This window comes from Tinamus guttatus, unplaced genomic scaffold (genome assembly GCF_059628265.1).
Source record: "Tinamus guttatus ecotype Peru unplaced genomic scaffold, ASM5962826v1 Tinamus_guttatus_pri_ptg000407l, whole genome shotgun sequence".
In the NCBI taxonomy this organism is placed as follows: Eukaryota; Metazoa; Chordata; class Aves; order Tinamiformes; family Tinamidae; genus Tinamus; species Tinamus guttatus.
The window spans coordinates 25,335-36,811 of record NW_028288941.1 but is presented as its reverse complement, the minus strand read 5'-3'; the positions used below and the strand labels follow the sequence as shown (position 1 = coordinate 36,811).

General features: G+C 67.7%; 1 protein-coding gene across 1 annotated transcript; it reads right to left on the bottom strand.

Moving 5' to 3' along the window:
• Nucleotides 1-282: 282 nt before the first annotated feature.
• Nucleotides 283-11,159, bottom strand: LOC148593369 (U3 small nucleolar ribonucleoprotein IMP4-like). The gene is made up of 8 exons (XM_088531315.1): nucleotides 11,141-11,159; nucleotides 10,733-10,816; nucleotides 8,362-8,471; nucleotides 6,570-6,702; nucleotides 4,289-4,443; nucleotides 3,504-3,598; nucleotides 2,658-2,728; nucleotides 283-395 (listed from the first exon to the last, which is right to left on the bottom strand). The coding sequence occupies exons 1-8, from the start codon at nucleotides 11,157-11,159 to the stop codon at nucleotides 283-285; spliced, it is 780 nt and encodes a 259-aa protein (XP_088387441.1).
• Nucleotides 11,160-11,477: the final 318 nt, after the last annotated feature.

Here is an 11,477-nt window from a genome sequence, read left to right as displayed (position 1 = left end):
CCGGGAAGGGTCCAGGGATCCGGGAAGGGTCCAGGGATCCGGGAAGGGCCCAGGCGTCCGGGAATGGGCCCCGGTGTCCGGGAAGGGTCCAGGGATCCGGGAATGGGCCCCGGTGTCCGGGAAGGGCCCAGGCGTCCGGGAAGGGTCCAGGGATCCGGGAAGGGGCCCCGGTGTCCGGGAAGGGGCCCAGGCGTCCGGGAAGGGTCCAGGGATCCGGGAAGGGGCCCCGGTGTCCGGGAAGGGCCCCGGTGTCCGGGAAGGGGCCCAGGCGTCCGGGCGCCGCTACCCGTCCCCCAGCAGGCGCCGCTTGGCGGCCGTGGCCGTGTACGGGTGCCAGCGCCACTCGACGTCGGCCGCGTCGCCCTGCTCCAGCGTGCCCAGGCGGATCAGGTAGGCTGGGGGGGGGGACACGGGCGCGTCACCCGGTGTCACTCGGTGTCACCCGGCGTCACCTGGTGTCACCCAGCGTCACCCGGCGTCACCCGGTGTCACTCGGTGTCACTCGCAGCGTCACCCGGCATCACCCGGCGTCACCCAGCGGTGTCACCCGGTGTCACCCGGCAGTGTCACCCGGTGTCACCCGGCATCACCCGGTGTCAGCCGGTGTCACCCAGCGTCACCCGGCATCACCTGGTGTCACCCAGTGTCACCTGGCGTCACCTGGTGTCACCCAGCGTCACCCGGTGTCAGCCAGTGTCACCCAGCAGCGTCACCCAGTGTCACCCAGCATCTCCTAGTGTCACCCAGCAGTGTCACCCGGCGTCACCCGGTGTCACCCTGCAGCACCACCCAGTGTCACCCAGCATCACCTAGTGTCACCCAGCAGTGTCACCCGGCGTCACCCGGCATCACCCGGCGTCACCCGGCAGTACCACCCAGTGTCACCCAGTGTCACCCAGCATCTCCTAGTGTCACCCAGCAGTGTCACCCGGCGTCATCCGGCATCACCCGGTGTCACCCGGCAGCATCACCCGGCATCACCCGGTATCACCCAGCATCAGCTAGTGTCACCCAGCAGTGTCACGCAGCGTCACCCGGTGTCACCCAGCATCACCCAGCAGTGTCACCCGGCGTCACCCGCGGCGTCACCCGGCATCACCTGGTGTCACCCAGCGTCACCCGGTGTCACCTGGTGTTAGCCGGTGTCACCCAGCGGTGTCACCCAGTGTCACCCAGCAGTGTCACCCGGTGTCACCCGGCGTCACCCAGTGTCACCTGGCAGCATCACCCGGCATCACCCGGTATCACCCAGCATCAGCTAGTGTCACCCAGCAGTGTCACCCAGCGTCACCCGGTGTCACCCAACATCACCCAGCAGTGTCACCCGGTGTCACCCAGCGGTGTCACCCGGTGTCACCCGGCAGTGTCACCTGGTGTCACCCGGCATCACCCGGTGTCACCCAGCGTCACCCAGCCTCACCCAGCAGTGTCACCCGCGGCATCACCTGGTGTCACCCAGCGTCACCCGGCGTCAGCCGGTGTCACCCAGCGGTGTCACCCGGTGTCACCCGGCAGTGTCACCCAGCATCACCCGGTGTCACCCACGGCGTCACCCGGCATCACCTGGTGTCACCCAGCATCACCCGGTGTCAGCCGGTGTCACCCAGCAGCGTCACCCAGTGTCACCCAGCATCTCCTAGTGTCACCCAGCAGTGTCACCCGGTGTCACCCGCGGCGTCACCCGGCGTCACCCAGCATCACCCGGCGTCAGCCAGTGTCACCCAGCGGTGTCACCTGGTGTGACCCGGCGTCACCCGGTGTCACCTGGCAGCGTCACCCAGTGTCACCCAGCATCTCCTAGTGTCACCCAGCAGTGTCACCCGGCGTCACCCAGCAGTGTCACCCAGAATCACCCGGTGTCACCCGGTGTCACCCAGCATCACCCAGCAGTGTCACCCGGTGTCACCTGGTGTCACCCCGTGTCACCCGGCAGTGTCACCCGGTGTCACCCAGCGTCACCCAGCACCACCCAGCAGTGTCACCTGGTGTCACCCGGCAGCGTCACCCGGTGTCACCCAGCATCACCTAGTGTCACCCAGCAGTGTCACCCAGCGTCACCCGGTGTCACCCAGGGTCACCCAGCACCACCCAGCAGTGTCACCCGGCAGTGTCACCCGGCAGCATCACCTGGTGTCACCCAGCATCACCTGGTGTCACCCGGTGTCACCCAGCATCACCTAGTGTCACCCAGCAGTGTCACCCAGCATCACCCGGCATCACCTGGTGTCACCCAGTGTCACCCAGCGTCACCCAGCAGTGTCACCCGGTGTCACCCAGCGTCACCCAGCACCACCCAGCAGTGTCACCTGGTGTCACCCAGCATCACCTAGTGTCATCCAGCACTGTCACCCGGCGTCACCCGGCATCACCCGGTGTCACCCCGCGTCACCCAGCACCACCCAGCAGTGTCACCCGGTGTCACCCGGCATCATCACCCGGTGCCACCCAGCAGCGTCACCCGGCGTCACCTGGTGTCACCTAGTGTCACCCAGCAGTGTCACCCAGCGTCACCCGGCATCATCACCCGGTGTCACCCAGCATCACCCAGCACCACCCAGCAGTGTCACCTGGTGCCACCCAGCACTGTCACCCAGTGTCATCCGGCAGTGTCACCCGCGGTGTCACCCGCGCTGTCACCGCCCCCCGGTGGCACTCACGGCGCAGCTCGAAGCGCGGCCCCAGCTCCGTGAGCTCCACGGTGCGGCCCTGCCGCTGGAACGTGTGGTTCCTGCGGGGACAGCGGTGTCACCCGGCGTCACCCGGCGCCACCCTGCAGCGTCACCCAGTGTCACCCGGCAGCGTCACCCAGGGTCACCCAGTGTCACCTGATGTCACCCAGCGTCACCCGGCGTCACCCGGTGGTGTCACCCGGTGTCACCCAGCATCACCTGGCAGCGTCACCCCGCGGCATCACCCAGTGTCACCCAGTGTCACCACCTGCCGTCACCCAGCATCACCCGGCAGCGTCACCCAGAGTCACCCGGTGTCATCCGGTGTCACCTGGCAGCATCACCCGGTGTCACCCGGCAGCGTCACCCGGTGTCACTCAGCGTCAGGCGGTGTCACCCAGCAGCGTCACCCAGTGTCACCCGGCAGTGCCACCCAGTGTCACCCAGCGTCACCACCTGCCGTCACCCAGCATCACCCGGTGGCATCACCTGGCAGTGTCACCCGGCGTCACCTGGTGTCACCTGGTGTCACCCAGCGTCACCCGGCGCCACCCTGCAGCGTCACCCAGTGTCACCCGGCAGCGTCACCCAGTGTCACCTGGTGTCACCCAGTGTCACCCAGCATCACCTGGCAGCGTCACCCCGCGGCATCACCCAGTGTCACCCAGTGTCACCCAGTGTCACCCGGTGTCACCTGGTGTCACCCGGCGTCACCCTGCAGCATCACCCGGCGCCACCCAGCGGTGTCACCCGGTGTCACCTGGCATCACCACCCAGTGTCACCCAGTGTCACCCGGTGTCACCCAGTGTCACCCGGCGTCACCCGGCGCTCACCGGAAGGAGATGACGTCATCGCTGTTGGCGAAGGTGACGACGCGGCGGCTGTCGGGCCGGGGCACCGGGAACAGGTGCTGCAGGATGGAGCCGACCTGCGCGGGGACGACGGTGACACCGCGGCCCCCGGTGTCCCCAATGACCCCCCGTGTCCCCAATGACCCCCATTGTCCCCGTTCCCCTGTCCCCCCATTGTCCCCATTGTCCCCCACATTGTTCCCATCCCCCTGTCCCCGCTGTCCCCCATTGTCCCCATTGTGTCCCCATTGTCCCCGTCCCCCTGTCCCTGCCGTCCCCCATTGTCCCCCCCATTGTCCCCATTGTCCCCCCATTGTCCCCATGCCCTTGTCACCGCCGTCCCCATTGTCCCCCCATTGTCCCCGTCCCCCTGTCCCCTCATTGTCCCCATTGTCCCCCTCATTGTCCCCGTTCCCCTGTCCCCCCATTCTCCCCATTGTCCCCCCATTCTCCCCATTGTCCCCCCATTGTCCCCATTGTCCCCCCCATTGTCCCCGTTCCCCTGTCCCCGCCATCCCCCATTGCCCCCCCATTGTCCCCCCATTGTCCCCATCCCCCTGTCCCCGCCGTCCCCCATTGCCCCCCCATTGCCCCCCCATTATCCCCATTGTCCCCCCACTGTCCCCATTGTCCCCCTCATTGTCCCCGTTCCCCTGTCCCTCCATTCTCCCCATTATCCCCCCAGTGTCCCCCCATTTTCCCCGTCCCCCTGTCCCCGCCGTCCCCCATCTCCCCCCCATTGTCCCCCCCATTCCCCCCCCGCGCACCCGGCGCCCCAGGGCTCCGCTCAGGCCGGGCAGCAGCAGGTGGGGGGCGCGGGCGGCCATGTTGGGCAGCCCGGGCAGGTCGTGGCGCAGGACGACCCCGCTCAGGGTGAAGTGGGCGGTGGGGCCGTGCGGGAGGTGGGACACGACCAGCCCGTCTGCAACATGGCCGCCGGGTCAGCGACATGGCCGCCGGGACGGCAACATGGCCGCCGGGTCGGCAACATGGCCGCCGGGACGGCAACATGGCCGCCGGGTCAGCAACATGGCCGCCGGGATGGCAACATGGCCGCCGGGACGGCAATATGGCCGCCCGGTCAGGAACATGGCCGCCGGGTCAGCAATATGGCCGCCGGGTCGGCAATATGGCCGCCTGCTCGGCAACATGGCCGCCGGGACGGCAACATGGCCGCCGCGACGGCAACATGGCCGCCGGGTCGGCAACATGGCCGCTGGGTCAGCAACATGGCCGCCGCGACGGCAACATGGCTGCCGGGTCGGCAATATGGCCGCCGGTGTGGCAACATGGCCGCCGGGTCAGCGACATGGCCGCCGCAATGGCAACATGGCCGCCGGGATGGCAACATGGCCGACGAGTTGGCAACGTGGCTGCCACGGCAACATGGCCGCCGGGTCAGGAACATGGCCGCCGGGATGGCAACATGGCCGCCCGGTCAGCGACATGGTCGCCGGGTCGGCAATATGGCCGCCGGGCCGGCAACATGTCCGCCGGGACGGCAACATGGCCACCGGCGTGGCAACATGGCTGCCCGGTCAGTGACATGGCCGCCCGGTCAGCAACATGGCCGCCACAACGGCAACATGGCTGCCCGGTCAGGAACATAGCCGCTGGGTCAGCAACATGGCCGCCCAGTCAGGAACATGGCCGCTGGGTCGGCAATATGGCCGCCGCGATGGCAACATGGCCGCCATGACGTCAACATGGCCGCCGGGATGGCAACATGGCTGCCAGGGCAACATGGCCGCTAAGGCAGTAACATGGCTGCCAAGACAACAACATGGCTGCCACGTAACCAATATGGCCGCCATGGCAACATGGCTGCCATGGCAACAACATGGCTGCTGGGTAACCAATATGGCTGCCACGGCAACATGGCCGCCGGGGCGGCAACATGGCCGCCCCCATTCCCGCCAGCCTCCCCCTCCCACTGCGGCCTGCCCACGCTAAGGCCCCGCCCCCAGGAGGCTCCGCCCCCCAGTGTCCCCGCCCCCTCAGGCCCCACCCCCGTGTCCCCTGCGCCCCATGCCCCCACCTCCGCAGGCCCCGCCCCTCGTAGGCCCCGCCCCCCGCCCCGCAGCCCCCCCACAGGCCCCACCCACCGTGTCCCCGTAGACCCCGCCTCCCGTGTCCCCGCCCCTCCCACAAGCCCCGCCTCCGTGTCCCCACCTCCGCAGACCCCTCCCACCAGGTCCCAACCCCTCGTGACCCCACCCCCGTGTCCCCGCCCCTCATGTCCCCGCCCCCTGCAGGCCCCGCCCCCCGCAGGCCCCGCCCCGTGTCTCCACCTCCGCAGACCCCTCCCACCAGGTCCCAACCCCTCATGTCCCCGCCCCCCGCAGGCCCCGCCTCCCGTGTCCCCGCCCCCGTAGGCCCCGCCCACCGTGTCCCCACAGGCCCTGCCCACCGTGTCCCCGCCCCCCGCAGGCCCCGCCCCCCCGTGTCCCCGTAGGCCCCGCCTCCCGTGTCCCCACCTCCGCAGACCCCTCCCACCAGGTCCCAACCCCTCGTGACCCTGTCCCCGTGTCCCCGCCCCCCTGGCCCCGCCTCCAGTGTCCCCGCCCCCTTGGCCCCGCCCCCAGTGTCCCCACCCCCACAGACCCCTCCCACCAGGTCCCAGCCCCTCATGTCCCTGCCCCCCACAGGCCCCGCCCCCTGCAAGCCCCGCCTCCCGTGTCCCCGCAGGCCCCGCCTCCCGTGTCCCCGTCCCCCGCAGGCCCCGCCCACCGTGTCCCCGTAGGCCCCGCCTCCCGTGTCCCCACCTCCGCAGACCCCTCCCACCAGGTCCCAACCCCTCGTGACCCCGCCTCCGTGTCCCCGCCCCCGCAGGCCCCGCCTCCAGTGTCCCCGCCCCCCGCAGGTCCCTCCCACCGTGTCCCCGTAGGCCCCGCCTCCCATGTCCCCACCTCCACAGATCCCTCCCACCAGGTCCCAACCCCTCGTGACCCTGTCCCCGTGTCCCCGCCCCCCGTAGGCCCCACCTCCCATGTCCCCGCCCCCTTGGCCCCTCCCCCTTGGCCCCGCCCCCCGGCCCCGCCCCCTCACCGGGCCGCCCGCGGGTCTCGTGCAGCACTATCAGGTCGGTGACGCCGGCGGCGCCGCACGCGGCCACCAGGGCGCCCAGCTCCGCCCGGCCCCGGTTCAGCCCCCGCGCGCCGGGGATGGCCAGGCGGAGCTCCTGGGGGCGGGGCCAGCCATGAGACACGCCCCCTGGGCCCGCCCCCTGCCCACAGCCCCGCCCCCTGCCATAGACCCGCCCCCTGCCCATAGACCCATCCCCTCCCATAGACCCTCCCATAAATCTGCCCCCATCCATTGAGTCCCCATGCGCCGGGGATGACCAGGCAGAGCTCCTGGGGGCGGGGCCACGATGGGACACGCCCCCTGGGCCCGCCCCCTGCCCATAGACCCGCCCCCTGCCCATAGACCCGCCCACACCCATTGAGTCCCCATGCGCCTGGGATGACCAGGCGGAGCTCCTGGGGGCGGGGGCCAGCCATGAGACACGCCCCCTGGGCCCGCCCATAGCTCCACCCCCTGCCCATAGCCCCGCCCCCTGCCCATAGCCCCGCCCCCTGCCCATAGACCCATCCCCTCTCATAGACCCGCCCCCATCCATTGAGTCCCCATGTGCCGGGGATGACCAGGCGGAGCTCCTGGGGGCGGGGCCACGATGGGACACGCCCCCTGGGCCCGCCCATAGCTCCACCCCCTGCCCATAGCCCCGCCTCCTGCCCATAGACCCATCCCCTCCCATAGACCCATCCCCTCCCATAGACCCATCCCCATCCATTGAGTCCCCATGTGCAGGGGGTGACCAGGCGGAGCTCCTGGGGGCGGGGCCAGCCATGAGACACGCCCCCCGGATCCGCCCCCTGCCCATAGACCCGCCCCCTGCCCACAACCCCGCCCCCTGCCCATAGACCCACCCCCACCCATTGACTCCCCATGCGCCCGGGATGACCAGGCGGAGCTCCTGGGGGCGGGGCCACGATGGGACACGCCCCCTGGGCCCGCCCATAGCTCCACCCCCGCCCATAGCCCCGCCCCCTGCCCATAGACCCACCCCCACCCATTGACTGCCTATGTGCAGGGGGTGACCAGGCGGAGCTCCTGGGGGCGGGGCCAGCCATGAGACACGCCCCCTGGTCCCGCCCATAGCCCCACCCCCTGCCCATAGCCCCGCCCCCTGCCCATAGACCCATCCCCTCCCATAGACCCACCCCCAGCCATTGAGTCCCCACGTGCCGGGGATGACCAGGCGGAGCTCCTGGGGGCGGGGCCAGCCATGGGACACGCCCCCTGGGCCCGCCCCTGCCCATAGACCCGCCCCCTGCCCATAGCCCCGCCCCCTGCCCATAGACCCGCCCCCACCCATGGACTCCCCGCGCGCCCGGGATGGCCAGGCGGAGCTCCTGGGGGCGGGGCCACGCTGGGACACGCCCCCTTGGGCCACCCCCTCCCACCCCGCCCAGCTCCTGGGGGCGGGGCACGCCCCTAGCCCCGCCTCCCACCCCTCCTGGGGGGCGGGGCCACAAGAAGGGGCGGGGCCAACACGCGACACCCCAACAGCAGGGTTAGGGGCGGGGCTTCAGGGAGGGGGCGGGGCCACAGCCCAGAACCCAGCCCCAATCAGTCCCGGCTCCTCCAAGGGGCGGGGCCATGGCGAGAGGGGCGGGGCCTCCCCACAAGGGGCGGAGCCATCGGCTCCAGGAGGCGCGTGCCCCCCCCCCCCGAGTATCCAATAGAAGCGGGTGGGGCTCCCGCAGGCCCCGCCCACCCGGCCGAGGCCCCGCCCACCCGGCCGAGGCCCCGCCCACCGCGAGGCCCCGCCCACCTTGGCGAACTGCCGCAGCCGGGCGCTCGGCTCCCGCGACGTCGTCACCACCACGCGGGGGGGCTCCAGCCCCGCCCACCGGTACTCGTCGTCATGGCAACTCGTCAGCGCTGCGGGGGGCGGGGTCAGCAAGGACACGCCCCCTCCTCCCCCCCCCCCCCCCCCCCCCCCCCCGCCCAGGGCCGAACCATTGTGCAATGAGGGGGAGCCTGGCCCGAAATTCCCCAATTTGAGGCGGATTTGGACAATTTGGGGTGGTTTTGGGGCAATTCGAGGCAGTTTTGGGCAGTTTGGGGTGACTCAAGGCAGTTTGGGGGCACTTCGGGGATGATTTAGATCATTTTGGGGGAAGATTCAGGTCGGTTTTGGGGCCATTCAGGGCGATTCAGTCCAGTTTTGGGTCGATTTGGGCTGGTTTTGTGGCGTTTCGGGACGGTTTTGGGCTAGTTTTGGGCCAATTTGGGGTAGTTTTGGGGCAATTCAGGGTGGATTCAGAGAGATCGGGTCGATTCGGGGCAGTATTGGGGCAAATTGGGGCGGTTTTGGGGCGATTCGGGTCGATTCAGGCCGGTTTTGGGGCGATTCGAGCCAGTTTTGTGCTGGTTTTGGGGCTATTGGGGCCAGTTTGGGGCTGATTTTGGGGTGATTCGGGTAGGTTTTGGGGCAATTTGGGGCAGATTCGGAGTGATTCCGGTCAATTTGGGGCAGCGCTGGGTCAATTTGGGTCCATTCGGGGCAGTTTGGGGGCAATTTGGGGTGGTTTTGGGGCGATTTGGGTCGATTCGGGGCCGTTTTGTGGCAGTTTTGAGTCAACTCAGGTCAACTTGGGGCGGTTTTGGGGCGATCCAGGCAGTTTTGGGGTAATTCGGGCCGGTTTTGGGGCGATTTGGGGCGGATTTGGAGTGATTCCGGTCGATTCGGGGCAGTTTTGGGGTGATCCGGGCTGGTTTTGGGTCAATTCGGGTGGACTCGGGCCAGTTTTGGGGCAATTCTGGGCGGTTTTGGGGCCATTCGGGGCAGTTTTGGTCAATTTGGGGTGCTCCGGGCCGGTTTTGGGGCCATTCTGGGTCAGTTTTGGGGCCATTCCGGGTCAGTTTTGGGGCCATTCCGGGCAGTTTCGGGCCATTCTGGCCGGTTTTGGGGTGATCTGGGGCGCTTCGGGCCGGTTTTGGGGCCATTCTGGGTGGTTTCGGGTCAATTCAGGGCAGTTTTGGGGTGATTTGGGCCAGTTTTGGGGCCATTCCGGCCGGTTTTGGGGCCATTCCGGCCGTTTTGGGGGCAATTCCGGGTGGTTTCGGGGCCATTCTAGGCGGTTTTGGGGTCATTCAGGCCGTTTTTGGGGCCATTCGGGCCGGTTTTGGGGCCATTCCGGGCGGTTTTGGGGCAGTTCCGGGCGGTTTTGGGGCAGTTCCGGGCGGTTTCGGGGCCATTCGGGCTGGTTTCGGGGCCATTCGGGCTGGTTTCGGGGCCATTCGGGCCGGTTTTGGGGTGATTTGGGCCGGTTTTGGGGCCATTCCGGGTGGTTTCAGGGCCATTCCGGGCGGTTTTGGGGTGATTTGGGCCGGTTTTGGGCCGTTCCGGGCGGTTTTGGGGCCATTCCGGGCAGTTTTGGGGCCATTCTGGGCGGTTTTGGGGCCATTCTGGGTGGTTTTGGGGCCATTCCGGGCGGTTTCGGGGCCATTCGGGCCGGTTTCAGGGCAATTCGGGCCGGTTTTGGGGTGATTTGGGCCGGTTTTGGGGCCATTCCGGGCGGTTTTGGGGCCATTCCGGGCGGTTTCGGGGCCATTCGGGGCCGTTTTGGGGTGATTCGGGCCGGTTTTGGGCCATTCCGGGCGGTTTTGGGGCCATTCCGGGCAGTTTTGGGGTGATTTGGGCCGGTTTTGGGCCATTCCGGGCGGTTTTGGGGCCATTCCGGGCGGTTTTGGGGCCATTCGGGCCGGTTTCGGGGCCATTCTGGGCAGTTTTGGGGCCATTCCGGGCGGTTTCAGGGCAATTCGGGCCGGTTTTGGGGTGATTTGGGCCGGTTTCGGGGCTATTCCGGGCGGTTTCAGGGCCATTCGGGGCCGTTTTGGGGTGATTCGGGCCAGTTTTGGGGTGATTTGGGCTGGTTTCGGGGCCATTCCGGGCGGTTTTGGGGCCATTCCGGGCGGTTTTGGGGCCATTCCGGGCGGTTTTGGGGCCATTCGGGGCCGTTTTGGGGCCATTCCGGGCGGTTTTGGGGCCATTCGGGCCTGTTTCGGGGCCATTCTGGGCAGTTTTGGGGCCATTCCAGGCAGTTTCGGGGCCATTCCGGGCGGTTTTGGGGCCATTCCGGGCCGTTTTGGGGTGATTCGGGCCGGTTTTGGGCCATTCCGGGCGGTTTCGCACTCACTCTCCCCGCCGGGGGTGTCGAATTCCAGGCTCTCCTGCAGCTCCAGCGCATCCCGGCGAAGCTCCGGAGGCAGCGGCCGGTTCTCTGCAACCGACCCAAAACCCTGACATTCCGCCCCAAAACGGGGCCTTCCCCACCCCCTGCCCCCAAATTCCTGCCGATTGCTCCCAAATCCGTGTCCACTCCCTTCAAAATGGGGAGTTTTTGCTTGAAATCTTTATCTTTTCCCCCAAAATCTCTATCTTTTCCCTCAAATTCCTTTTCTTTCCCGAAATCCCTGTTCTTTTTCTCAAATTCCTGCTTTTTCTCCCCAAATTCCTGTTCTTTTTTCTCCAAATTCCTGCTTTTTCTCTCCAAATCCCTGTTCTTTTCCCTCCAAAATCCTGTTTTTTCTCCCCAAATCCCTACCGTTTTCTTCCAAACCCATTCTTTTCTCCCAAATTCCTGCCTTTTTTTCCCAAATTCCGATCTCTCTTGCCCCAATCCGCAGCTTTTCCATGTTTTTCCCTTTTCCACCTACTGTCACCCCCACATTCCCATTTCCCAAGTTTCCCATATTCCCCATATTCCTGTTTTCCCCATTCCCGCCCCCCCGCAGCACTTCCCGCATTCCAATTCCCACATTCCCCTTCCCTGTATTCCCACATTCCCATTCCTGTTCCCCCATTCCCATTCCCGTATTCCCATTCCCGCATTCTGGCTCACCCCGCCGGGCTCCCCCATTCCCGTCCCCATCCCCATTCCC

Excerpts from the sequence above, each read along its gene's own strand:
- LOC148593369 (XM_088531315.1), bottom strand. Across the intron at positions 8,472-10,732 it reads CGACACCCCCGGCGGGGAGA|CGCTGACGAGTTGCCATGAC; the intron begins GTGAGTGCGAAA and ends CGCCCCCCGCAG. Across the intron at positions 396-2,657 it reads GCCGCGCTTCGAGCTGCGCC|CCTACCTGATCCGCCTGGGC; the intron begins GTGAGTGCCACC and ends CCCCCCCCCCAG.